We start from the raw sequence: 25272 nt of genomic DNA, 5'->3' as shown, positions 1-25272 counted from the left end.
GATTGGTCATGCCTGGGAAGGCTGGGGGAGCTAGTGAGAGGCGATGCTGGAATTTGCTGTGGGAGTTGCAGGCAAACCTGCATCAAGAGCTGGGACAGAGGCCGAGCTGGGATAGGCCCAGGCCACTGTGGTCAGCATGGCCTCTCTGGCTTCCCTGCCTCTGAATCATGGGTATTCCTTTCCAATAGTAGGCATCTGGCTTCAACAATCTAGACTGAACAATGCCACTGAAATCTCAAACTCTTCGGAGACCCTAAAAGAGCCTTTGGTTTGTTGTAAAAGATAAGATGTGCTTTGACTGTCACGTGGAAGTAGTTTCTTGGGCAAACTTACAGACAGGACTGTTACAACTCACTCACTCAACTGACCACCCAGCCCCTGACACGAAGTACGTGCCTGAACCCCGACCTCCAGGCAGTTGTTCAGAATTATGGGGTACCCTTTCAGGCAATCAAAAGAAGCCTTAGAAGTGATACAGTAACATAACAGACATTTTACAAGATAATCGTTCTGCCTTGTCACAGCCTTCCCAACACTAGCAATTTTGGAAGGTCTCTGCAAGACTTTTTCCTCTGTGGTTTTTAGAAACATTGTTACAAAGACTATGTCCCACCACCTTACTGCTTATACCTGAGGATAGGCGAAGGCAACTGTTATAAAAGGGAGTATTTAATTGGGGGCTGGCTTGCAGTTTCAGAGGTTTAGTCCATTATTGCCATAGTAGTGAGCATGGCAGTATACCAATAGACATGGTGTGCTAGAGAACTCGCTGAGATTTCTACATCCTGATTGGCAGGCAACAGGAAGAGAGGGACCAGACCTAGCATGGGCTTTTGAAATCTCAACACCCCCCCCCCCGCCCCCAGTGACATACCTACTCCAAGAACACACCTCCTCCCCCAAGGTCACACCTATATGAGCCTATGGGGACCGTTCTTATTCGAGCCATCACATTCCACTCCCTGGCTCCCATAGTCTTGTAGCCATATCACAATGCAAAAGGGCATTTGGTCCAACTTCAAAAGGCCCCTTAGCCCATCATAACCTCAACACTGTTTAAAAATCCAAGCTCCAAATCTCTTCCGAGACACATAGCAATCTCTCACTACGAACGCCTCTAAAATAAAAAAGGAGGTCACATACTTCCAACATACCATGGCACAAAATACACATTACCATCCCCCCCCCCAAAAAAAAGGAAGAGGTGGAGAATACCGAGGAAGTACTAGACCAAAGCAAGACTCGAAACCTGCAGGGAGAACTCCACATTCTGCCTCCCCAGGTCTGATTTCTAAGCGCCCTTCAGAACTTCGTCTCCTTCCAGTTTTGTTCACTTGCAACACACTTCTCTCGCTTGGGCTGGTTCCACACCCTGTTAATAGGTCTCCTCAGTGGGTATCCCAAGACTCTGATGCCTCCATCATCTTAGGATCTCCAATAAAATCCAGGGTTCACCCTCACTGGTTCATGTAATGGCCTCTGAGTCTCCATGTAGGGGACATACCTCTAAACACGCCTGACCTCAATGGCTTTCCTTAGCAGAGGAGGGAGAGCCCGCGGCCCCTCTTTTGCATCGTCTATTCTAAAGAACCACATGGCTGAAGCTGCCAAGGTCTACTGATTATTGAGGCTGGAATTTGGCCCCCTTATTCACTTAAATTTTCATCAGCTTTGTGTTGTTGCTGGGTGGGGTCTTTCCCTGAGGCCAGGGATCCTTATACCTTTATTTTATTTTATTTTTCTTTTAAAAGTTGTTTTTGCAATGTGCAGTAGTCATGGTTTATGGGTTTCTCTCTCCTTTCATTATGGAAACATGTTCAGAACAAGGTTGGTCTTATAGGTATTTTTCTGTTGTGATGATAAAATACCCCGGAGGGGGGGGGGAAAGCAACTTTAAGGAGAAATAGTTTGTTGAGGCTCACAAGTCCATCGTGGTTGGGAAGGCATGGCAACAGGTAGGATGACTTGGTGGCAGGCTGGCTGGCTGTCATCAGGCACAGACAGGAAGGAGAGCCAGGCCACGCCCCCTTTGTGGTCCTCCAAGCAAGGTTCTGAGAGGGTGCAAAGGCTTTGGTTGATCACGGCGACTGTCCGGCTCCCAGCTCCAACAACCCATATTACAAAAAGACTCTTGCCACATCTTACCAACCAGGGTCTGTCCCTCCAACGTTGTCTCCCTCCTCCTTTTATTCCAGTCACTTTTGCCAAATATTTGACATGTTAACTTTTTTCAAACCCCAAAGTGAATTGTCCCCTTGGTGTAGGCATTCCCCATTCAATAATCAATAGGATCTTGGAGCCGTTCTGTGGAGCTTCTCTCCTCCTAAAACTGTAAGGCTGCCTGCCTTTACTCTCAAGTTCTCCACCATAATAGAAACAAACTCAGAGACACCTCTGTGCAATCCTCCCCAAATTACTAGGCTGTGTAAAATGGCCCACATAAGATCTAGGCCTAAAGAGCTGTTCTAGTGTGCCGTTAGCTGGGAGAGGGAAGATTTGTAGAATTTGTCTACAGAAAGAAGGAAGCAATCTGAACTACTGATGTGGACAAATTGCCTTGTTGCTTGGTAATTAAAGAAAAAAAAAAAAAACCCAGCAACTAATGTTATTTTCTCTGCCAAGTTCACACAGTATTTTGTGGGTTGCACTCTGGTGAAGTAAAAAATGGGGGGACCCCCTCCCAAACCTGGGTCCTTCCTTGTCCTCAGATCTTGGGCATCTAGAGACCACATGACAGAGAATGGTGGGCGGGTCGGGCAACCTCGCACTGGCTCAATGCAGGAGACATGAGGGAGTGAATCCACCCTCTCCTCTTGCTCGGCTTTAAAGGAATCTATTACCCCAAATCTCAAGAACAAAGCATACTTTTTCATAGTATGTGTACAACACTCAGTCTGCATTCGTCCCACAGGACAAATTCCTCCAAACTCCAGCCCAACGAAGGGTGCACCTGCGATGTGTTTATTTCCATGCCTTGTGTGGGGAGGAAGTGGGGTAGGGAGAGAGGCCAACAAGAAAACTCGTCCTTGAATGCTCGGCTTACCGGACGTATCAGCCGGCCAAGGAATGATGACTGGCGCAGAGGGACAGTAAATCGTTGTCCATCCCCAACATTCCTTTTCAGAACTGCGGCTCCATCTCAGGGAGACTCCTCTGCCCAGAGTATCATGGTCCAGTGCTTGTAGGACTGAGTGGGGTGTATGTGTGGGGTGTCCTGAGGTCCCTGCAGCTCCCGGGAGAACACTGAAGCTCTCTTTCAGCAACCCCCTGGTTACCATGATGGTGGTTGCATTTTACTGGTGTCTCTGGAATCCCAGTGGCAGAGTGAAAATGACCAACCACCAAAATGACGCAATTAAACTGAATAAAGATATGTACAATCAATAAGGACATGTAGAGTTATGTTTGCGTGGTAGCCGTCTTTAGAGTTCCGTAGTCATTTCCATTGCTAACCGAGGGTTAATTTTCTCTTGTTATCCCTACATGGACTCCTCTTGCTGAGGTTGTTTTCTTTTTCAGTGCTGGGAATAACACTCAGGACTTGCCTGTGCTAGGGAATCACTCGCCTACTGACTACAGACCTAGGTAGACTTTTCTGGAGTTGAGTGCGCTAATCTGTCATGTGAAAACCCCTGTGTCTATGAAACTATAGGCGAGATGATTTTGCTAACCCATTTCCATTCGGAGGAAGGAGTACTGGCTCTTGTCATTAAGTTAGAGCTGCTGAGTACCTCTCATTGGAGTTAGCCCTGGCGTAGAGCATTTGGAGGGTACCCTGGGTGTCTGGCCACTGCTCTTCACTGGCTGAAGGAAGACTGATAGGAGATGTCCTTCTGTATATATGTTTCTCTTATTGGTTGATGAACAAAACACTGTTTGGCCAATAGAGGCTGGGAGAAGGGTGGGACTAGGAGACGAGGAGGATTCTGGGAAAGGTAGGCAGAGGGAGACCGAGGAGAGACTCCCATGTAGCGGAGGAAGGAGTATCAGGTCTGGGCATTCTCTGGTAAGCCAAGGCCACGTGGAGACACTTAGAGTAATAGAAACGGGTAAATAATTAAGACAGAGTTAGCCAGTAAGAAGCCGTAGCCATCGGCCACCGGTTTAATAATTAACATAGCATCTCTGTGTGCTTATTTGGGGCTGAGGTGGGACCTGGCGGGAAAGAAACCCTAGCAGCGTAAGACACTGCCATCATCTGCTCACTTAGAGGCAAGGGGACAGCAAGGGGCATTCTAGGCCTCTGACTCCCATGGTGACTGTAGCCTACAAGCAGGATGTGTTCAGGAATGCCTGCCTGTGTAACACTGGCTCTAGGCAATGGGAAGTGCCTGCTGCCTAGTGATTTTTCACGTCTCTCAAGCCACGGAACCTCTGGTCTGCACTGGTTCTTGCCCGTTCTGCTGACATTACTCCCATCTATTTCTACCCTTCGCATTTAAACATTAGCCTGCATTGATCTCTGCAACGGTGGTCCTGTGCCAAACTCATTTCTGAGTCAGCAGACGCGTCTGAAGTGCTCAGCGGGTGCCTAACAAGGTAAGTACTTTCTAGTTTCAGAAGCCCTGGCCATGACACGCTACACAGCCTTGAGGTCACAAGCATCCGCCTTTCTGGTTAGTCACATGAGGCAGTCTGGCTAGGCTGACCTCCCTCCATGGGGCTAATGCATTTCTTTCTCCATATCTTACACAAGCCCTTGCTTTCCCTGGGCCAGGAATAGCATTGGCTGACCTGACCCTTCCATTTAGCTCTGCAGGACTGATGTTCCTTGCCCTGAATGTGAGGGAAACATAGTAAGAGCTGTCGCTGCAGGTTCTGTGACAGGGGTGTGTGTGTGTGGAGGCCTGGAGTCTGTGTGGGAGGGTGGTATTGCCTATGAAACCTCCTGAGATTTTTCTTCCTAGGAAACTTCCTAAACATAGGGAATAGTTTATGGCAGAGGATAGTCTGAAAAGCTAAGCAGAGGGATCAGCTTTGCTGGGGAAATTGAGTGTTTTTTTTAAACAGTTATGGGTTCACCAGTTTATGTAAACATAGACGTGGCTGGCTGAACGGAAAGGATCAATAGTGTGTGAAGGGCCAGGACTCAAGAACTAGGTAATCTTCTAAATCTCTCTATTTGTAAATGGCTCTGAAATCAATAAACCTCAGCACATCAGCTCCCCATGCAACTCCTAGCCTGTCCTGAGGCCGGATCACAAACACTTGTGGTAAAATAAACAGGGCATTTGGTCCCTGACCAGCGGCTGGTCAGCATACTGACATTTACAGAGACAAAGGGTGCTCACCACATCGCCAGCATGCCAAGATGCCTGGTTGCAGCCTCATTAGAAACAATTTCTCATCCCCCTGAGAGACCAGAACGGAAATTTCCAGTTCCTTCAATGAGGTAGTGCGTGTGTCTCGTCCCTGCCTTTGGGCAGGCAGACTAAATTAGAAACAACAATTTTCTCTGTTTGATCCACTCGGAAGACACACACGGAGCTCGCACAGGTCCGTGTCCCCAGCAGTGCCCCTTGCCAGTGGCTGCCGCTATGGGTGCTCGGTGCCCAGCGGGAGCTAAGATTGGTCGACATCTGAACTTCCAGGCAGGCGTAAGACGGCTTGAACAACCCCCTGCCACTTGTCCCTGGCTTCAAATCTGCTTGTGGGTCCCACTGTTTTCTTCTGGTGATTCATGGTCCCACTGTGACTTGCCTTGTGGTCTTCAATTGCTCCATGTGCCAGGAGGTGGGGTCTGGTTTCTCTGCAGCCACGCCCTTTTAAACAGGACTCCTGCCCCCAACCCCTAGCTATTCAGCAACCACAGTGCTCCCCCTCACTGGAAAGAACTAGCCTGGGTATCCATGGCACACTGGAGGGACATTCTGAAGGTGCCTGGTCTTTCTCCCCTGTTCAAGGGCATGCTTGCAAACTCCGTGGCCTCCTAAGAAAGCTCTGATTCTTGCATGCAAACTCTTCCCCAACTATGAAAAGTCTTTCATCCATTTGGCTGAAACTCTTGAGAAGTGGACAGGCTGTGACCTAGCCCTTTGCCTCGAGTATGGCAGTGACTCCAAATCTATCAGGGCAGGGTGCTTGTAGAGGGGGTGGTGAATCGCAAAGACCTTGAGAGTTTGACCGGCTGGAGGTTGAGGGGAGGTGGCCAGATGTGGGGCTGGGAATGTGACTGAACATATAAGAAGCTACTGAGTCTAGTGATGCTCAGGTGTGGTATCTGGATACCTGGGCTGCCTGCATTTGCTGTGTGGTTTTGCATCCAGCAGGCCTGGAGCATAATAATCTTTGCCGTAGCATTTCCAACTTTCTACTCAGAGAAGTGTGCCCAGAGACCATGTTCTGAACATGTCAGTCCTACCTGCTTGGCAGCAAAGGAAAGCGGTGGGAAGCCAGAAGTACATGGACGCCAGGCAGCCTCTGTCTCTTCCTGATACTAGCAGATCTTGAGAAATGCATGCTGGCATTCTGCTCACGTCACCGGGGAAGTAATAGTTAGGGTGAAGACGGTCACCGAGGGCCAGTAGGAGCCAGTACTGTTATAGCAAGCACACATGGCTCAAAGGGTACCTCTGGCTAGGGTAGTGATAGTCTGAGTGTGTGTGTGTGGGTGAGTGTGAGTGTTTATGTGGATGAGTGTGAATGTGAGTGTGTGTGTGAGTGTGTGAGTATGCGTACAAATGTGTGAGTGTGTGAGTATGGGTGAGTATGTGGTGTGAGTGTGTGTGAGTGTGTATGTATGTGAGTGTGTGGGTGTGAGTGTGTGTGAGTGTGTGTGTGAGTGTGAGTATGTGAGTGTGTGTTTGGGTGAGTGTGTGGGTGAGTGTGTGTGGGTGAGTATGTGGTGTGAGTGTGTGTAAATGTGTGGTGTGAGTGTGTGGGTGTGAGTGTGTGAATGTGTGTATGTGAATGTGTGTGACTATGTGTGTGAGTGTGTGTGAGTGTGAGTATGTGAGTGTATGTGGGTGAGTGTGAGTGTGTGAATGTGTAGGAGTGTGTGTGCATTTGTGTAGGAGTGTGTGTGTGTGTGTAGAGCTGCATTCATGGTGGAAACCATAGAACACAGTGCATGTAGTGATGGGTGGATCCAGAACCTGGAGCTTTTGCTTTTCCCTCTCAGGAGACCCTGAGCCTTCCACGGCTGTCTCTGCAGAGTCTAGTTTCTCTCTGAGCAGCTTGCTACCTTTGCTATGTAGGCTTGCTGGGGATGCTGGGTGAAGAAGTTTCTTTTTCTCCTCTTTATGATTGTGCGTATATTGACTGCTGCCTTCTCCAGCAATGGCAACCTCTTGCTGAGAGCCAGCAAGGGGTACTCATCAATGGCAGGAGCTTTGTCTCCTGTGTGTTGACAGTAAAAGCAAACACAGATATCCATTCTATGCCGTCCTTCAAGGGGTCTGGTCCCAGGCACCAGCGAGCTCCCTCCTCATTCCAGGCTGGCTAGGGCCACTATTATTGATGAGTCTCGATAAGCTCCCTCCCAGGCTGATTTGAGCCCTCTGGCAATATCTTGGGCTCAGTTGTGTGCCCCAGTCCCCCGTCTCCTCTTCTCTCTGTAAACTTGGATATGCTGCTCTGTCAGTCACACCCAATGTCTAAGTTTGGCAGCCCCCAAGGAGCCCAGCTTTGTCTGGCTCACAGCTGTGAAACTCCAGTCCATGGCTGATGAGTCCCCATTGCTTTCAACCTGTGGCAAAGCTGAACGTCATGGTGGGATCACACAGAGGGGCAAGGCGCCCACCTGATAGTGGCCAAGGAGCAAAGATGAAGGCAGAAAGATGTGGGAGTCCCAGTAGGTCAGTCAGGGGACATCTCTAGTGACACTTCCCATTAAGGTCCTACCTGTTAAAGGTCCCACCACCTCCCAATAGTGCTGCACTTTGTTCAAGCCTTCAACACGCAGCCTTTGTGTAGCATCTTAAGCCATAGCAACCACTGTCTGTATCATTAGCCCCTGACTTTCCTTAGTATTTACCCTCCTGATGTTCATATACCAGCCTCCTCAGAAGTTCTATAGCCAAGGCTACCAGGTACAGCTGTCTGGCGTCAGTACTGCCCAGCCTCAGAAAGGTACATTTTTGTACACAGTGTATTCCAACAATCAGCCCAGAGCAAGCATTTAAAAATTGCAGTTACTGCTGCTGCTGTTGGATTTAGGGAATGTGGAACAGGTGACAGATGCCATCTCAGCACGCTGTATCACGTGAAGCATATTATGTGTGTGTGGTGTCTGTGTGCATGTATGTATGTATGTGTGTATGTATTGTGGTGTGTGTATGTATATTATATATGTGTGTGTGTGAGAGAGAAAGAGAGGTCTGTTTCATATAGTGAATAGATAGCTGGGATCCTTTCTACATTTACATTTAAAGTATTTTTGACAGTATAAGACGGAACTGTTCAGTGCTTCACACAATATGAATTTAGTACACTTCTGATGTATGCAAATATAATAGCTATTATAATTACTGCTTTTTTTTTTTTTTGCTTTGCGTGGGGTCAAACCCAGGGCCTTGTGTATCCTAGGCAACCACTACCACTGAGCTACAGCCTCGGCCCTGTGGTAACTTACGTGGCCGAAGCTTTGTTATTAGAGACCTAGCTTCCCTCCATTTCATTTTGCTATTTTGAATACTATTTCAGCGAGTGATGACATTACCCGCACTTATTTCCGTATGGTCCATGCTGTCTGGGAGCGGGATTGCTGGGTGGAGAGGTATGCATCATAACACACAGACATAAAGTGTGGGGTGGTTCCAGCACGCGCTCTAAATCAGCCCGGGTTTCCATGTTGTCAGATGCTGGGGCTCAGGAACAAGTCACCACTGAGAGATGAGAACCAGAAAGTTTGTTTTTTCCTTGGTTTCCGAGCTGAACATCTGCGTTCATTACAGACCTCAGTGTGTGTCAATGGCACTGACTGCAAGCCTTCAACCAAAGCTGAGCTAAGTTAGAAGACTTCTGAGTCCCAATTAAGGTTGGTCAGCTTGAAATCTGCAGTATGTGTGGTTTCGTTTTCCTGTGGGTCTGCACTTTTCAAGTCTTGGTGTCAACGAGGAGCAGATGGATCCTGATGCAGGAGGATCCCTTACTGGGGTTGCTGCAGACTGCTGCTTAGATGGGCGTCCAGTGCGGTTTGGGCATTCGAGGTCACTCTCCGTTAAGGCAGCTGCGCTGGTCTCTCTGACTCGGGCTGCACTACTGTGTCTGCCTGTCATTCTACAGAAACATGTCTGGAACGGAGGCATGAGGCTGTTGCTGCAGTTCCTATGCTCCCGTGGGAGAGCACTGTGGGCTCCTCGTGAGTGGCGGAGTGATCAGGTCCTGAGAGGACACAGGAAGTGGGATGGGGAACAGGGGCAAAGATTGTCACCTGGTTTTGTGCTGTCTGTTGGGACAGCAGCATGGAGGGAATAGGAGTGTGTGTGTGTGTGTGTGTGTGTGTGTGTGCAAGCACTGTGTACTCAAGTGTGTGATGTGAACGTATGTGATCATGTGTGTGACTCGGTGTGAAGGGCCACGCGTGTCAATCGTTTGAGTCTGTATGCACCTGTGTGTACAAATGTATGAATGTGGGAGAGAATTTTGTGTGGGTGTGTGTGAGTGTGCAAGTGAGTGAATGTGTCATGGACTTTGGGGAGGTGGGAAACTGTTCAGATATGGTGGCCTAAATCCTCGTCTTTGGGGATCTACTTCTCGAGGTAGAGGTTGAAACACAACAGTGCTTTGCTGACCATGTGATCTACGAGGTCCTTGCGCTTTTGCGAGCCATGTGTCGTTATCACCTGTGGCTTCTCTGAAGGCGCTGACTGTGAAGTAACCTCCCGCCAATCCCTGCTTTCTCCTCAAGCACCCAGGGATGAGCACACAGGGCTGTCCCCATACCTTAGCAGAGCATCCGGAGTGCTGGGCTTACACACACACACACACACACACACACACACACACACACACACACACACCCGTGATTTCCTGCTGCTCAGACTCTGCTGTGGTTGGTTTCAGCATCCACAGCACCATGAAATAAGCTAGGAGAAGGGGCTCGAGGCTAGGCAAAGGACTCAGAAAAGACGAAGTCTGGAACAGGCTCCTCTGCGCTCATCTGCACAAGGGCATAGCTTCCCACCCTGTTGTTTGTTGGTCCATGGGGAACGGAAAAGCTGTGGTGTGTAGGTGTGGTCAAGCTGCCCCCTTATCTCATGAGAGAGAGAGAGAGAGAGAGAGAGAGAGAGAGAGAGAGAGGCACCAAACTGTGTGCACCATCTGCTTTTAACTTGTCCTGGTTTGGAGAGAGAGCGGTTCTGCTACTGATTAGTAATTTAATACTCGAAGTTTGAGTTATATTTATGAGACGCGGCAGGACTATGTATCGGTACACTTTTACATACCTAATTACAATACATTGAAAAGGCATTTCTGCATAGATAATAATTAATTAAAGATGCTGTGGTCTGGAGAAGATGGTGGAGGAACCCTCCATCTGGACACCGGCTGCTCTGCCAGAAAAGTTCTCTGTATTTTGCCTAAGGGCTGTGACTTCAGGGGAAGGATTACACGGTGACGTGTGGTCAGTTTAGGTTGATTCTAACTCCCAGCACCGAGGCAGTCTCACCAATCCTGTCAATTCTCAAGGGTAGATATGACCGATACTATAGCAGATGTATACAGAGATTGGGTGGGACCTGGGGAAGGGACCTTGCTTCACACACTGGGTCCCTACTGAGATTAACATTTGCCGCTTCTGATCAGGTGTAGACATAGAAGTGGCAGTTCTTATCACTGCCCCTACAGTCTTACACCCTCCCGTTGTGGTAAGACAGGTCTCTCTAGCTAAAATGACTTCTACGGGACTTAAATGGCCAAGACACTATGCACCCTCTATTTTTGTTTTCCATTTTGAGACACATCAGGGAGGAGGACATATTCAAAGGTAATCTCATATGCAAAATGAGAAAATGTCCACTCACAACCAGGGAAGTTGCCCAGAGAAGATGAGCGCTAATACAAAGCCAGCTTGGGACAGAAGAGAATTGCAAACATTTACAGAAAATGGCTAACCCTGTGGCGGTGGGGCAACCTGATTTCTAGAGTTATCCCAGTAGATTTTAATGCATGGTGTTAACAAACAAACAAAAATCACAAGACATCCAAAGAGACGCTTCAAAGGACAAGAATCCATAGAGAAACTGGCATTACCTGAAGGTCGAGGCACATGATAGAGGCTTCAGACAGTATCTTAAGGATATTCAAAGAACTCAAGGAAGATGTCAAGGAAGTCACGGAACCAATGTATGGACAAAATAGAAAGATCGCCAGAGAGAAACCTTACAGAGGAATGCTGGAGCTGGAAAATGATGTAACAGAGACGGGGGGATGCACTGAAGGGGTTCAACAGCAGACCTCTCTCTCTCTCTCTCTCTCTCTCTCTCTCTCTCTTTGTGTGTGTGCCTGAGAAAGAAAAACAGACACACACACACACACACACACACACACACACACACACACACACGGAGAGAGAGTACTGTTTCTTACCATGGAGACTGTCCATCATGATTCCTGGTCCCCGGTCTGATATAATGTCTGGGAAGGAGAGTAGGTGAATATGTTCTGTACTCCTGAGCCAATTTAGTGAATGATCTCTGTAGATCCAGTATCTTTCTCAAAGTCACTGGAAAAAAAAAAAGAACACCCAACCTAATAGCAGAACCAGGGAATTAAGACCTCAGCATACCTGAAGCAGCCCAGTGCCCATCCAAAGATTCCATGGGCCTGATGTGTGGCTTTCCTTCTGCTCAAGCTTTGCCTCACCTCATGGAAACTTGGATGTCCAGCTTTTGTCAAAGAGCCACACATTTCTTTGTGTAGTTGAGCAGCATAAAGGCAATTAAGAAGTGCTCGACTAGTGCTCTTTTTATATAAATGACTTATTTATGTATTTGCATTGGTGTTTGCCTACATATGTGTTTGTGTAAGGGTGTTGGAGCCCCACGAACTGGAGTTACAGACAGTTGTGAGATGCTATGTGGGTGCTGGGAACTGAACCCAGGTCCTCTGGAAGAGCAGTCAGTGCTCTTAGTCACTGAGCCATCTCCCCTGCCTAACTAGTACTTTTATTTACCACTTCTTCAAAGAATAAGCAGCCAGCCTTTCTGCGGGGCAGGAAGGTCTCCTCCATGGAGGTTTAGCCCTGGAAGGGCTGTGATCCGTCCTATGAGCTGAAGAGTGGGCTGCAGTTGCTTTCCTTCCAAACACTAATGCCCACTGTGTACATTTCCAAACCAGTGACTCACCAGTGGCTTGGTGATGGTGCTACAGGCGGATCTGGGGACACCATCTGTCTCCCTGTGTAGTGTGTTCATATTCTGCTGGTTCTACAAAGAGTATATGGCCAATGCCAACTCTGCTTCCCAAGCCAGATCCTGTAACTTCGTTAGCGGGAGGGCTGGGGTGGGATAGCCCACAGCCCTGCCTTCTGGAGACAGGATAGTGGTCTTCTTGCTCTGGGCTCGGGACTCGCTGTTAGGTCTCTGGAAGCCAGGGAACTAAAGATTGTGCAGATGGCTGGCAACTTGACATCCTTTAGGTTTAACCTAGAATTACATAGAAGGGTGGTGGATGGGGTTGACTAGAGAGACAGCTGATAAAAAGCCTCCTTACAGGTTCCAGTACCTAGATAATCCTGCCCACCTGTTGCAGCTCTCATGTTCCTCCCTCTTGAGGTCAGAACTTGTTTGTGATGAGGGTTTAGGTAGTGATAGACTAACCTGTGACCTCCACGTGCCTTTGATCATGTTCTCAAGCCCCAGATGCTCGTGGCTCCCCCTCCTCATCCCGGCTGCCCACAGATCCTGGTTGATGGTGAGTCACAGTGGGTTTGGAAGTGTTCACAACCTTCAGTGGCTTCGGGAAGGGAAACAACTCAAATTCACAGGACGGAGCCTTCCAGATCTAAATCCCCACAAAGGCACCCTTCCCACCTCACTGCGGCTGACTCCTGTGAGCAAGAACAAAGGAGAGAGGGGATTCAGATCCTTCTCGTAAGGACGCCAGGCAGCTAAGCGTGCGGTTGTTGTAATAGGGACCCTGAATGGGCAGGGAAGTGAGACACGTGGCCCCTGCTGCAAGATTCGTCCCTGACTCTCATTACCCCACTCCTGGGCTCCGCTGGTGACTCCTGTCCTGGGCAATTAAAGGTTGTTTTGCAAAGGATAATTTCCCATGACAGCAAAAATGCAGCCTGGCCTTTCAAAACCATGAAGCCAAGGGGATGTAAATGGGACTTTCCACTTCTAACTGTCTCAAGTACGTCCTGAGCCCAGCTTACACACACACACACACACACACACAGAGCACACATGCAAACACATACAGACAGGCACACAAACAAACACACGACCTCATTGTCAACCCTCGGGGCTTTGCCTTAGCCTTTGGTAGCTTTTGTACCCTTGTTTCGGAGCTAAGGCATAGGCAGACACAGCGCAAGGAAGACCTACTACCCATGTTGTCCCTGGCCCTGCACTTAGGGCGTGAGTGGGCTCAATTCTTACAGCGGTGCTTAACCTGACCCCTGCATCTGAGCCCAAGGCGGCTCCTCTTACTGGGAGGGAACTCAGTGGTCTCTGCACCCCGATGGCATCGTGTTACAGAAAAGTGGGTCTGTTCATGGGGGGGGGGAGTGCCAGTGTTTGTGACCAAATGCCAAGTTGGAACTCCTGCTGAGCAGGGTAGATGTACAGTAGACGTTTCTCTGGAGGTGAAGAGACAGTGACTAACAGATGAATGGCATCTCATGGGATAACATGTGGACTCTCAGATCGTCCCCCCGCCCCCCCCGGAGTGTTTTCAGTTCTCAGAAAAATGCCTTACTTCTCTGGAGGCCTTGGTGTTGCCGCCTGCACCATGAAGAATGGCCCTGACTGCACTGGCACACATTCTTGGACGCCGATGGCTGTCACTTTATAGTTATGCACGGCTTTCCTGTTCACGGTGTCACGGTGCAACTTATATTAATCTGATGTATCGATAAGATATTAAGTGTATAAACAGTAACAGGTAAGGAAGGTTTGGGGGGAACTGACAGTTCAATATGTTGGTTTTTCAGTAAGTGTATAGTTCAACTGCCTTGGCTACTGTGCCCGTTTTCCCTGGTTCGTCCCCTTCACTGCCGTTTGAGAACCTTTGAGATGTAACATCCTCTGTAGCCTGCCATTCTTATCTTCTCTGAACTCCCCACATCATAGGCTTGGGAACCTGAAGATAATATTAACGAGAGTCATTCAGATGTCACCAAAGTCCTTTATTAAAGCCACATCTTTGTCTCCACTGTAAATCTTGTTTTCTTGGGTCGACACGATTCTAGTAGGCACACTGGCCTAGATTTTGGAAAACTGTTATTGATATACCAAATGTGAAGAGGGACTTTCCTCTTCCGCGTCCTGAGCAAACTCAGTGGACTGATTAAGATAGGAGGGTGCATGCAAGTTTGTCCTTCTTTTTCCCAAAGGTGGGAGATTCCCGTCCTGCACAGCTGCAGGAGGCCAAGAAACTGCTAGGGTGCTGATATTCTCCTGAATAAGTTCTCCAGAACTGGGAGGGAAAGGCATGGCTTTAGCAGGGTTAGGAACTGAGTCTTAGCTGCCCCCAGCCTCCTGCCACCCAGCTGGTGAACCCTGGAGATGGGAACTGAATGGAGCCTTGTATTAGTCAGCTTTCTATTGTGATAAACACTGTGGTCAAAGGCCAAAAGCAGCTTGGGGGAGGAATGGGCTTATTTAATCCATCAAAGGAATACAAGACAGAAACTCAACATGGAGGAGAGAAAAGAAGCCGAGCCGTGAAGGGATGCTTTTCCCTGGCTTGTTCCACTCGATTGTGCGCAAAGGCCTTTGTGAGACGGCAGTGATGATGTTGTGATGGCCCTTCTCCCAGCATCCCAGTAGGAACCAAGCTTTGCAGGTCAGCTGAATGCTTTGACAAGAGTCACAGGGTAGCTGGGGCGTGCAAGTTTCCCGCGTGCAGGGGCTTCTGTGTTCCTGCAGACAGAGAAGAGGGTTCCCGTGTCAGGAGCTAGACCCCTGAGCTCTGTCTCCCCAGTGCCTCCCGAATGGTGTTCCCATTGCACCTGGGAAGCCCGTGGCAGCCCGTTTGACAACTTACAGCCTGTACGTTCTCTGATGGTGACCGATGAAAAAGAACACCGTGGGGTCTCATGCACAGCCCACCCGTAACCTCCGAGGCCCTGGACTTCCTTTGCACCTGTGTTTAACATTAAAGTCCTCTGCCAGGTGTAGGAAATAGACAGTTCCGTGGGTTCTTCAGTGAAGACTACCGGGCATTCACCTCGTGCTGAGAGACCCGCGTGGCTGACGGTGACGTGGCAGGAATTTTGTGGAATTGCTGGGGAGAAAAGCCGAGCCAGGACAGAGCTGAGAGTCTCCCACTCTGACTTGTGCATGCACACCCCTGGCTACATCTCGTGGATGCTGCTCCCATCACTAGGTCCCTCTTTACAGTAGCCCTCAATTCTCGAGGTCTTGTCATTTTTGCCTCCCTTGGGTTAGTGTCAGGGATGAGCCTTTGTCCTGCGCCCTGTTGAGAACGGGGAGCCAGCCTTCTGGGAGTTCCCTCTCTCAGAGCCACCTCCCTATCGGAGTCTCTCTCTAGCATCCGCTTCTCAGAGCTTCTCCCTCACAGCTACCCACAGGAGTCTCCTTTCCACTCCACCTCTCTCAATTAAGGACCTTTTGAGTCCCCGCAAATCCTCTCTTCCCTCCACACAAGCCCCAGATTCTCTTCTTCCTGTAATTAAAACAGGTCTTCCTTCTCTATAATTGAAAGTGTGAATTTCAAGGTAATTTCTTTAAAGTTACTCCTTTTTTTTCTGTTCAGTTTTGACTCCTTTAACTTGTCACGCGCTACAGAATTTACCTCTACCCGTCTTATTGAAAGCTATTCCTTTCTTCAGCATTTTCCAAGAAAAGCTCAGGTTTAGGGAACTAGTTTAGAGAGGTAATCTCGTTTCCAGATGAGGAAGGAATGGCTTCTGATGATAGAAGATTTTATGACCTCTACTGTCAAGGTAGAGCTCAAAGTGGGGCTAGTGGGCAGTGGGATTTCTAATTTTATTTTATTGCAACTAATTTAATTGTAGACGCTACACATGTAGGTGGTCCTCCCCCCTCCCTCGGACTCAGGGGTCTGGAGGAAATATATTTGAGTTACTAAAGGTTCTTTTGAATCATAAGGAGGCCTGAAAGGAACTCCACTGTTGAGTGTTTTCTGTGGATCACGGGCCCTGCTACAGGACCAGTGTCCAGCATGGTATCACCTGAGATGCCCAATGCCCAGCAGGGAGGTGTCGGCTGAAGGAATGCAGGCCACTGTCTCGCACTGTGGTACTCAGCACCAGACACTATCGCCAAGACTGTGCTCCTCCTCCGAGGCTGTAGATAGCACTTGAGCGCTCGGGAGTGAGGTAGCTGTACCAGAGGTGCAGAGACGGGAAGGGCTTTCTCTCCAGGATTCCGTGACCTGGCCATCCATCTCACAGTGTAAACAAAACTAAAAATATTCCAAGAATCCCATCCCATATGTAAAGCGAGGTGAGGGAGAGTGGAGGTTCTGTCTGAGGAAGTTCCCAGGCAGGGGTTGGAATCAATCCCAGACCCGAGGCTTTCTCTATAGCCTTCCTGCATCATTCCTGAGTAGGAACTTAGGAGCCCTCTTGGAAGAGGAAGACCCAGCCTGGTGCCCTGGCAAATGCTACTGTGATAAAGGGAAGAGGCTGGCTCAGCCCCGAGTTTTGGTCTGGCGACCTTGCTGACCAGCTGAGTGACCACTGGAAACGCTACCTATCTACTGGTGGCCTATGAGCTTTCCCTTCTTGTGCTGATTGAGCCAAGGCCTCTGCTCCCACCAATGCCCCATATGGAGGGTATCAGCACTTGACCCTTGAGCATTTGACAAATGGCTCCTTCTCAAATGTTCCTTGCATAGGGGATCAGGGAAGAGAGGTGATACTTTCTTAGATCACCATCTTACTCATGGATTCTTGCAATTTGTGTGGTCATTAGGGTTTTTTTCTCACTTATAACTGGAAGTTTTAGGGCAAAAGCCCTGTTTCCAGCATCCCCGACCTGTTGGGCTTGGTCATCCATCCATCTCAAATACCAATGAAAGAACAAGACATTTTTAATATGGCCACACTGAGATGAGGAATAGGTGAAGGGTCTAATGACTCTGAGGTCATCTTTAGGGTACAGCCATGAGCTTTTAGTCTAAATAGAGATAGGACCAGAACATTGGTGGCACATGCCTTTAATTCCAGTGATGGGGAGGCAGAGGCCCTGGAATCTCTGTGAGTTCGAGTCCAGCCTGGTCTACAGGGTGGGTTCCAGGACAGGCTCCAAAGCAATACTGTGGAATCCTGCATCAGTTTCCCAAACACCTCTTCTTGCCTCTGGCATTCTCCCTTCCACACTGGCATGGCTCTTCAGGCAATGAACTAGTGTTGAGCACCAACGTGGGGCCAGTGCCGTAAGGGGGAAATGTCATCCCCCAGTGATTTCTAGTTGAAGGGCTAAACACTGACTTGCTGAGTCTTTGAGGAGGGTTCTTTCGTATCCCACGGCCGTCTGATGGCCCAGACCTGTGGCCTGGAATGGGAGTTGTTCCTGTTTGATTGATCCTCACTTTTCTTGTTTCCTCCCGGGGTCTTGGGTAAGAAACCGCTTCTCAGTTATCACCGAAGACAGTGCTCATGGCCCGTGGAACCTTCCACAGACACCTCGCACTGAAGAGACCTACCTTAGGCAGAACAGGTCTCTCTGAAGACCAGCTCTGTCTCAGGACTGCACAGTGGGTTTGCAGACACGCCGCTCCTGACTCCAAAGAGTAACGACGACCAAATGCTGAGGAAGGCGATTTCCTTATCGCCAAAGACAACTGTTGTGTTGAAGTAACAACAGCCATATGGTATCTTATTAGGAGGAATTTAGGATAATGGGGTTACCCACTGGCTCTTGCAAACGCAAACATGTAGCGATGATGAACTGAATTTCATCCAAGAGAGCTGACAGTAAGTAAGCAAAGGCACTTATTCTAAAGGACAGCCTGACCCGTACCTGAGTCCAGTCATGGGTTCCAGAAGCTGAGAGAATGATAGGAAGTATCAGGTCATAGTACCAAAAGTGGGCATATCTAATATGTCTAGCCACCCCAGGACAGAGTCTGTCTGAGGGGAATCGTTCTGGTGATTAATTGATATAGCAGGACCAAGCCCATTGTGGGCAGCATCATCCCTAGGCAGGCTGTCCTGACCTATGTAATAAAGCTAGCTCACTGTGGACCTTCAGCGTATTCTCTTCTGTGGACCTCCTGGGCATTCCATCCCTTTCTCCCTTTTAATGTGTTGCTAATGCTCCATGAATACCTGGCAGTCATGACCCAGATCTGTGTTGGCTCCTAGTTCCTCTGTCATTGGGAAGTCATGGTATTTGTTCTTCTATCTATCACGAGGTACAGCCACACAGGACAGGGCCGTGGGCAGGGAGAATAGGAAGCAAGAGGGCTGTCCAGGGTGCTCGACCCCTCCTCCAAGAAGAATGGGCAGGGCCAGAAGCATTTGGATTGAGATCTCCCTAGGAGTCGTAAGAGAATTCAAGGGCATGAAAGGGGAAAGGAAGGATCAAAAGCTTGGCCAATCTGTCCTTGGGGACTACATCATGCAAAATGGTTCTGTGGGTTGACCTCCATGGTCCCTACAGAGAAGGTCTCAGCGCTACTACTCTTGTGAGATCTTGTAAGGAAGTGCGGCTCTTTAGACCCCCATTCTTCCTGGCGGGGGGAGAGAAAGGGAGTCCAAAGCGTTTCACAGGGATGCAGCAGCTTCTCAACCGTGGGTTCAAGCATTCATTCAGCAGACCACTTTTGGAAAACAATGACTTTCAAAACACAAGAATTAAAATCACAGAAAGAACATAGCGTAGTGGTTCACCCCAGTGAAGAGAGAACTTGGAAGGTGGCGGTGGGAGAATTAGGAGTTCTAGGCTACCCCTGACTCCACGGCAAGTTTGAGGCATCAGGGCATAACATCTGACGTTAGTGACTTCCGGAAGTATGAGAAGACGTTGACCTCTAGTGAATTAGTAAAGGGGATAGCAGCAGCAGCAGCAGCAGTGGCATCCATAGATTCTTTTTATTCCCTCCAACATAATATTTTTATTGATTATTTGGGGATTTTCACATAATGTACTCTGATCACACTCACTTCTAGTCCTTCCAGAGTCTGTTCCCCACACTCTTGTGATTCCCCCACCCAAGAAGAACAAGGAGAAGGAGAGGAAGAAGAAGAGAAGAGAAGAGAAGAGAGGAAAGAAAGAAAAGAAAGAAAACAAAACAAAAAAACTCAAGTCCAATTTATGAGGTCTGTGGTGTGTGCCATGTTGAAGTCCGCAGTCTGTGCTCCCCTGTAAAGGGTAAACCAGCTACTTCTGCAGTGGTCTGGATGACCGCAGACTCACAGTTGAGAAAGAAGGACATAGAAACCTTCTGTGATAACCCCCTACCAACCCTACCCTCAAAATAGCAGCCTGGACAGGAAGCCATGTAAGAAAACTCTTACAAACTGTGACAAGCATGCTGAAGTATAGCTTCTGGCAGGAGTGTGGGTAGGGAAGGAGCCAGTTTGGGAGTTTCGCCGTGTGTAGGTTCTTAAGAGCTTGGCGGGTAGGTGAGCCCCTTCCTCCGTCTACAGGCTCCTAAGGGGAGCCATTGGGAGAGCACTGTCTGGTTATATAGAGCTGCGAATGTTTTCCCCATCAGACCTAGGATATGAACTTGTGGCCTGGGATCGCCTACTTGTGGAATGGGCAATGCACTTGCTGTTCCTGGCAGGTGTGAGCTCAGAGTGACTGTTTCTTTGGAGCCTGTTCACTGACTGTTCTGGGTTCCCGAGGAGCCCACTGTCTTCTGCTCAACAAGAGGTTTTTGTTTTTTGTTTTTGTTTTTTAAATTTCTCTTGCTTCTTTTTCTCCCCACAAGTTCTTGAGGGTCGACCAAGACAAAGACAGAGACTGTAGCCTGGACTGCTCAAGCTCCTCCCAGAAGCCTCTCTGTGCCTCCGACGGGAGGACCTTCCTGTCCCGATGCGAGTTCCAGAGAGCCAAGTGCAAAGACCCACAGCTGGAGATCGCCCACCGTGGGAATTGCAAAGGTGAGCAGTGACGGCCATGGCCAGAAGAGAGGGTCGGTGTGTGTGCAGAGGTCGTGAACAATGGACCTGTTCTCACACTTAACAGCTCAGAAGTTTCATACTGGCAACTATTTCTCAGAGCATGCAATTTTTTTCTATGAATTTCAAAGTAGTGATATTTTTTTGGGAGTTTCATGTAGTCCAGGTTAGCCTGGAACTTACTATGTAGCAAAGGCTGGTCTTGAACGGCTGGCCCCTGTCCTTCTACCTCCAGAGTAGCTGGGGTTAAAGGCAGCCATACCTGGTTTATGCTCTGCTGGAGATGAAAACAAGGACCTCTTCCATGCCAGGCAAGGGACTCTACCAACTGAACTATCTCCAGTCACAAAGCAGTTACTTTTACAGGTTGTCCAATGCTCCCAAAGTGTTTCACGTTGCCATGAGACCAGTTTCTCACAGTGCTTCAGGTTGGTTGGTCGATTTCTTCTTCCCTCACAGTGCCTCTAACATTATGATCAGCTCTCCTTTCTCAGCGAGCCAGCGAGGCTCACTCCCTGTCAGTCAGTTCGGAGTAGACTTTACCAATGAGCTTGTCCGCCTTCTGATTAGCAAGTCGATCAATCCAGAGTTGAGGCTTAAGAGTAAGCCTGGAAAAGCTTCCCACAGTAATGAAGGGTTCTGCTTTAGCGGCAAGCACACACAGTGCTTTCAAAGGGGATTTACTTTCTCTAAATCTCTGGGAAAGAAGACCACACAGACTAAACTGGCCTTGAGAAGATGTGTGTTGATGAACCATTAACCCCGACAATCTTCCCATCTAAACAGCCTGACCACATCAAGTGCCACCGGGGCCACGCCTCTGCCTGCAATTAACCAAGTTGCCGAATTGTTTACCCTTGCAGACACAGGTCCATAGTTGTAGTAGGACAGACCTGGGTCGCTGTTGCAGGTGATGCAGACAGACTGACTATCCCGTAGCTCAGAGAACTAACTCCCCCGCTGAGGAGCTCAGATGCCTCCATTTGGGCCAGCTATGGCAGGGCACACCTGCAATCCCAGCACTTGGGAAGCTGAGGCAGGAGAATCCTGAGGTCAGGTCTTGCCGGGCGGGGCTACTTATTGAGATGGGCTGTGGGGGTGGGGGGCTGGGGTAGCTCAGGGGCAGCATGCTTGCCTAGCATGAATGAAACCCTGGGTTCAGTGCCCACAACTGAAACTAGCCATGGTAGCTCACGATCATAAGTCCTTCATCTTGGGAGGGTGATGAGGACACCTTGAATTCAAGGCCAATACGGCTGCATGGGGAGACCCCCGTTTCATTGAAACAAAACAAATACCCAGCTCTACAACAAAATATCCAGTACTACAAAATAGCCCAGTGGTGACCATCTGCCTTCCTTAGTGGTTATGAGGGAAAGAGAACATTTAGAAAAAATGTCATTTGCAAATAACTATTTTTTTTTTTTTTTGAGACAGGGTTTCTCTGTGTAGCTCTGGCTGTTCTGGAACTAGCTCTGTAGACCAGGCTGGCCTTGAACTCAGAGGTCCACCTGCCTCTGCCTCAGAGTGTTGGGATTAAAAGTGTGTGCCGCTGTCGACCAGCACAAATGGCATTCTTTATTCATCCCTAAACATCCAGCCCCTAAACAAAACCCTCAATATCAGCTTATTGACTCTCATCCACCTGACATTTCATATTATTATTTTGTACTACTGCTGTTCATCTCTGGACATTTAGCTTGTAGTAAACTGAATATTAGTTTTAATTTCCTCAGGGGAAATTTTATGTGTGTAAACTTGAGACCTCTAAAAACATAATGGGAGAAGCAGTCAGATGTGACACCTCTCCAAAGTAAGTTTAACTTAAATAGAAAGGATTACAACAAAAATACCACAGACTCTAGCAGCCTTCTGAGTTGTGTTTATGTTAGGGCTGCAGCCAGCCCAGGCAGAAAATCCAGACCTGGAGGAGAGGGTACCCTCCACACATGTATTCTTAAAGACAGGCGGACATCACATGTCTCTGGCACACTGGGCTATAGGTGAGACCCTAAGATTTGCTCCTGTCTGTGGTGAGTGAATTTTATCTGCTGGGGTAGACCTTCACCTAGTACCTGGCTCATAGTAGGAGTAAGGAATTAGCACAGGATCTGGGATCTTTGCCTAGGGTGGCTTACACCACCAGGTGTTGCTGACCAGGTCCCTGAAGTCCCCGGTATGTGAACCTGTATGTCAGTCATGGGAGAAATGGCTTATGGGAATGGGCCCCATGTCAGAGACCCAGGCACAGCATTGGATGCCACAGAGTGAACTGTACCAAGACTGTCAATTTCTCTCCCTTTTCAAAGACAACAAAATTCATGGGCTCTACAAGACCCATTCGAGCCTCGCTCCCCTGAGCTAGATGAAGAGGCAGGAGATCAAGATCTCCTTTATTTATTGCCCTTCACGAAGTACAGTGTCCACCCGCCTTTCCTTGTGTTCTGCTGGCGTGGAAGCTGGCCACACTGTGGAGCATCCCACTATAATTGGCATCTGTATTTTGAGGCTATTTTTTTTTTTTTACATATTTTGTGGGTGACAGATTCATGGGACTGTCTCGTTTGCGTGTGCTGGTTTGGAAACAACAACTAAAATGCTTTATTCCACATTTAATTAAATAGAATTAAAATGTTGTCCGTGTCTCATGTCATGATTTGACATTGACCCCGACTGGAATTGCAGTGGTTTAGACGGATGGATTTTTCTCGTGTTTTCATAGAAATTTGTGGAGTTTGTGTTTTCAGAACTCAGCAAACACATTAATATTTTTTCTTTTGATCTGAGACCAATATGGCTGCTTTTCTTTTCAACAAAAATCTCTGGAACTGAGTTAAAAAAGAAAAAAAGAAGGGGAGAAAATAAAGGAAAAGGTCACATGCTAGGAAAAACCTTGGAATTATTTTGAGATTTCTGGGAACAATGCTATACTAGATTTCTGAAAACAGCTCGCTTGAAGGTCTCTAGACCAATGGCTTGACGCGGACTCATGTGGGGTAAGAGAGAGAGATGTAGATATTTGATTTTCAGCCCAGTCCTCCTGTGCCCAGCACTCATCCGTACCAGGATCCTTGGCATAGGAGAGACAAACCCCTTGGCTTTTGGGAAAGCCTAAGGTGCCTGAGTTCACAGGGTGGTCACAGGCAGATGACCCCATGACAGGAGTAAAATGTTGTCCTCGTTCTGAGATTGTGGAGTTCTCACTGCCAGGACAGGTCAACAGTGCCCTCAGCATCATTATCTAATAGAGATCAAAAATGGGCTCTTAAGCCCTCACCCAGCTGTTCTGAGCCCCTCAAGACAGGGAGCCCAGAGCTGGGGAGGTCCAGGAGTCAGGACCCTCTGACAGTGGAGTGGAGAAATGTCTGTTTCCCTTTGAGACAGGCGTGAACCCCAGGAGTTCTCCCCATCTGAGGGTTTCCTCAGATACTTCTAACACACTTCTACTAATGGGCAACTGGCAAACTAGAAACCGGGTCACTAGTTCCAGTACTTTCTGGGCACACTCGTGACCCCACCTTTGAAGACAACCCCTGGTGGGTGGTAAAGGAGACACCGAGGCAGGCTAGGAAGAAAGCAGCCTCACGTGGGACTGTGTTGACCCACAGGAATAGCTTGGATGGTTCTTCTGACTGCCGCCGAGATGGGTGGGCCCATCTGTACTCCACCCAGCAAAACGGCTTTCAATGAGAGCTCAGTGCAGGGGCGAGGGCACACGTGTGCAGGTGTTTGTGTGTGTCGCTGAACACAGGCGCAGGTGTGAGCAGGCACACGTGTACACGGGTGAGCACGCAGGATTCAGTGTGGGTGCAGCGAGGGAGAGGGTGTGCTTAGCTTTGCTCCCGAGTGTGGTATGAGAGTCTGTGGCTCTCTCTCTCTCTCTCTGTCCAGTACCTGCCCTGCATTTCTTCGTTCCCAGGGATATATACAGTCTTCGGGGACAGCAGCTCTGTCCTAGGATTCCCTAGCCCTGCCTGTTGGTCTCTTTGCTGCAGCCCCACTTGCAAATCCATAGACTTGAGAAGCCAAGGCACTGTCAGGCAAAAGTCATGGGATCTCAAGCTGGAGGAGACAGCCTTTCCTGTCTGCTCCAGCTCCGCTGTGATCTCAGGATGCGGCCCCTGCACGGGGAAATTGAAGTCCTCAAGCATGCTCTCCCTCTGGAGGGATCCCGGCACGACATCACCCATTTTGATGGGCCGGCAGTGACATTGTTTCTTGTGGGAGAGATGCGCTGCTGTAGAAACCATCCCTCTTTTAACTCACCCCTTACCTTCATGCCCTTTCACAGTGGTGACTGCATGCGCTGCTCCCTATTTCTAGACTCTTCTATAGCTCGTGAATTTAGGACGAAAGTTTTGTTTCTGTTTCTCTAATTCTATAATCACATTTTTTCCCCCGTTGTTGTAGTCATAGGAAGTTAAACGGGCTAACCGTTCTGCTGTTACCAGCGCAGGACAAAGCTGTTTTAGCTGATTGCTTCTAGAAACAACAGTGACTTGCCTCTGGTTCCCAACACAGCACCCCATTGTATAGATGGGAAGTTTGCTTTCAAGCCAAGGGTCACTGAAGTATTGTCCCCGCCACACACAAGTCTGGCCTTAAATTACATGCGGGTAAAGTGTAAGTATTGCAGCTTAGGAACACAGTGTATGCCTCTATTTGAGGCCAGCCGTAAACATCAAAGGCAGGCTGTCCTCTGTCATTTCTGTGGCCACTACTCACAGCCACAGGGAAGAGCAGCGAAAGCTGTTCCTGACCCCAGAGAGTTCATATGGCCAGCCATGGCAGTAACCATGACAACCTAGTGGCCCATAGACTCAGATCTGCCAAGCCAATTCCAAGACTGGTGTGCCTGCCCTGTCCCATTCTAGAGACACCGAGGCATTTACCAATCTCCAACAGGAGTTGGAGCTGCGCAAGACATGTTAGAGGCTGTCCTGGTTTCTTTTAGCTTTGGTGGGTTTTTTGTTGTTGTTGTTTTTTGTTTTTTGTTTGTTTGTTTTTGTCATTTTGACACAGGAACCTTAGTTGAGAAA

The 25272-nt window shown here is 48.6% G+C and overlaps 1 protein-coding gene across 2 annotated transcripts in view; it reads left to right on the top strand.

The window, feature by feature from the left end:
• The window catches only part of Smoc2 (SPARC related modular calcium binding 2), a 103191-nt gene that overhangs the window by 14128 nt on the left and 63791 nt on the right, over positions 1 to 25272 (top strand). For both annotated transcript variants that reach the window (XM_051205999.1, XM_051206000.1), the window contains exon 2: positions 20044 to 20215. In XM_051205999.1, the coding sequence (XP_051061956.1) occupies positions 20044 to 20215 (172 nt within the window). The remainder of the gene's footprint in view (positions 1 to 20043; positions 20216 to 25272) is intronic.

The sequence above is a fragment of the Phodopus roborovskii genome, unplaced genomic scaffold (genome assembly GCF_943737965.1).
Source record: "Phodopus roborovskii unplaced genomic scaffold, PHOROB, whole genome shotgun sequence".
In the NCBI taxonomy this organism is placed as follows: domain Eukaryota; kingdom Metazoa; phylum Chordata; class Mammalia; order Rodentia; family Cricetidae; genus Phodopus; species Phodopus roborovskii.
The sequence above is the reverse complement of the archived record's forward strand: the minus strand, read 5'-3'. Positions and strand labels throughout refer to the sequence as shown.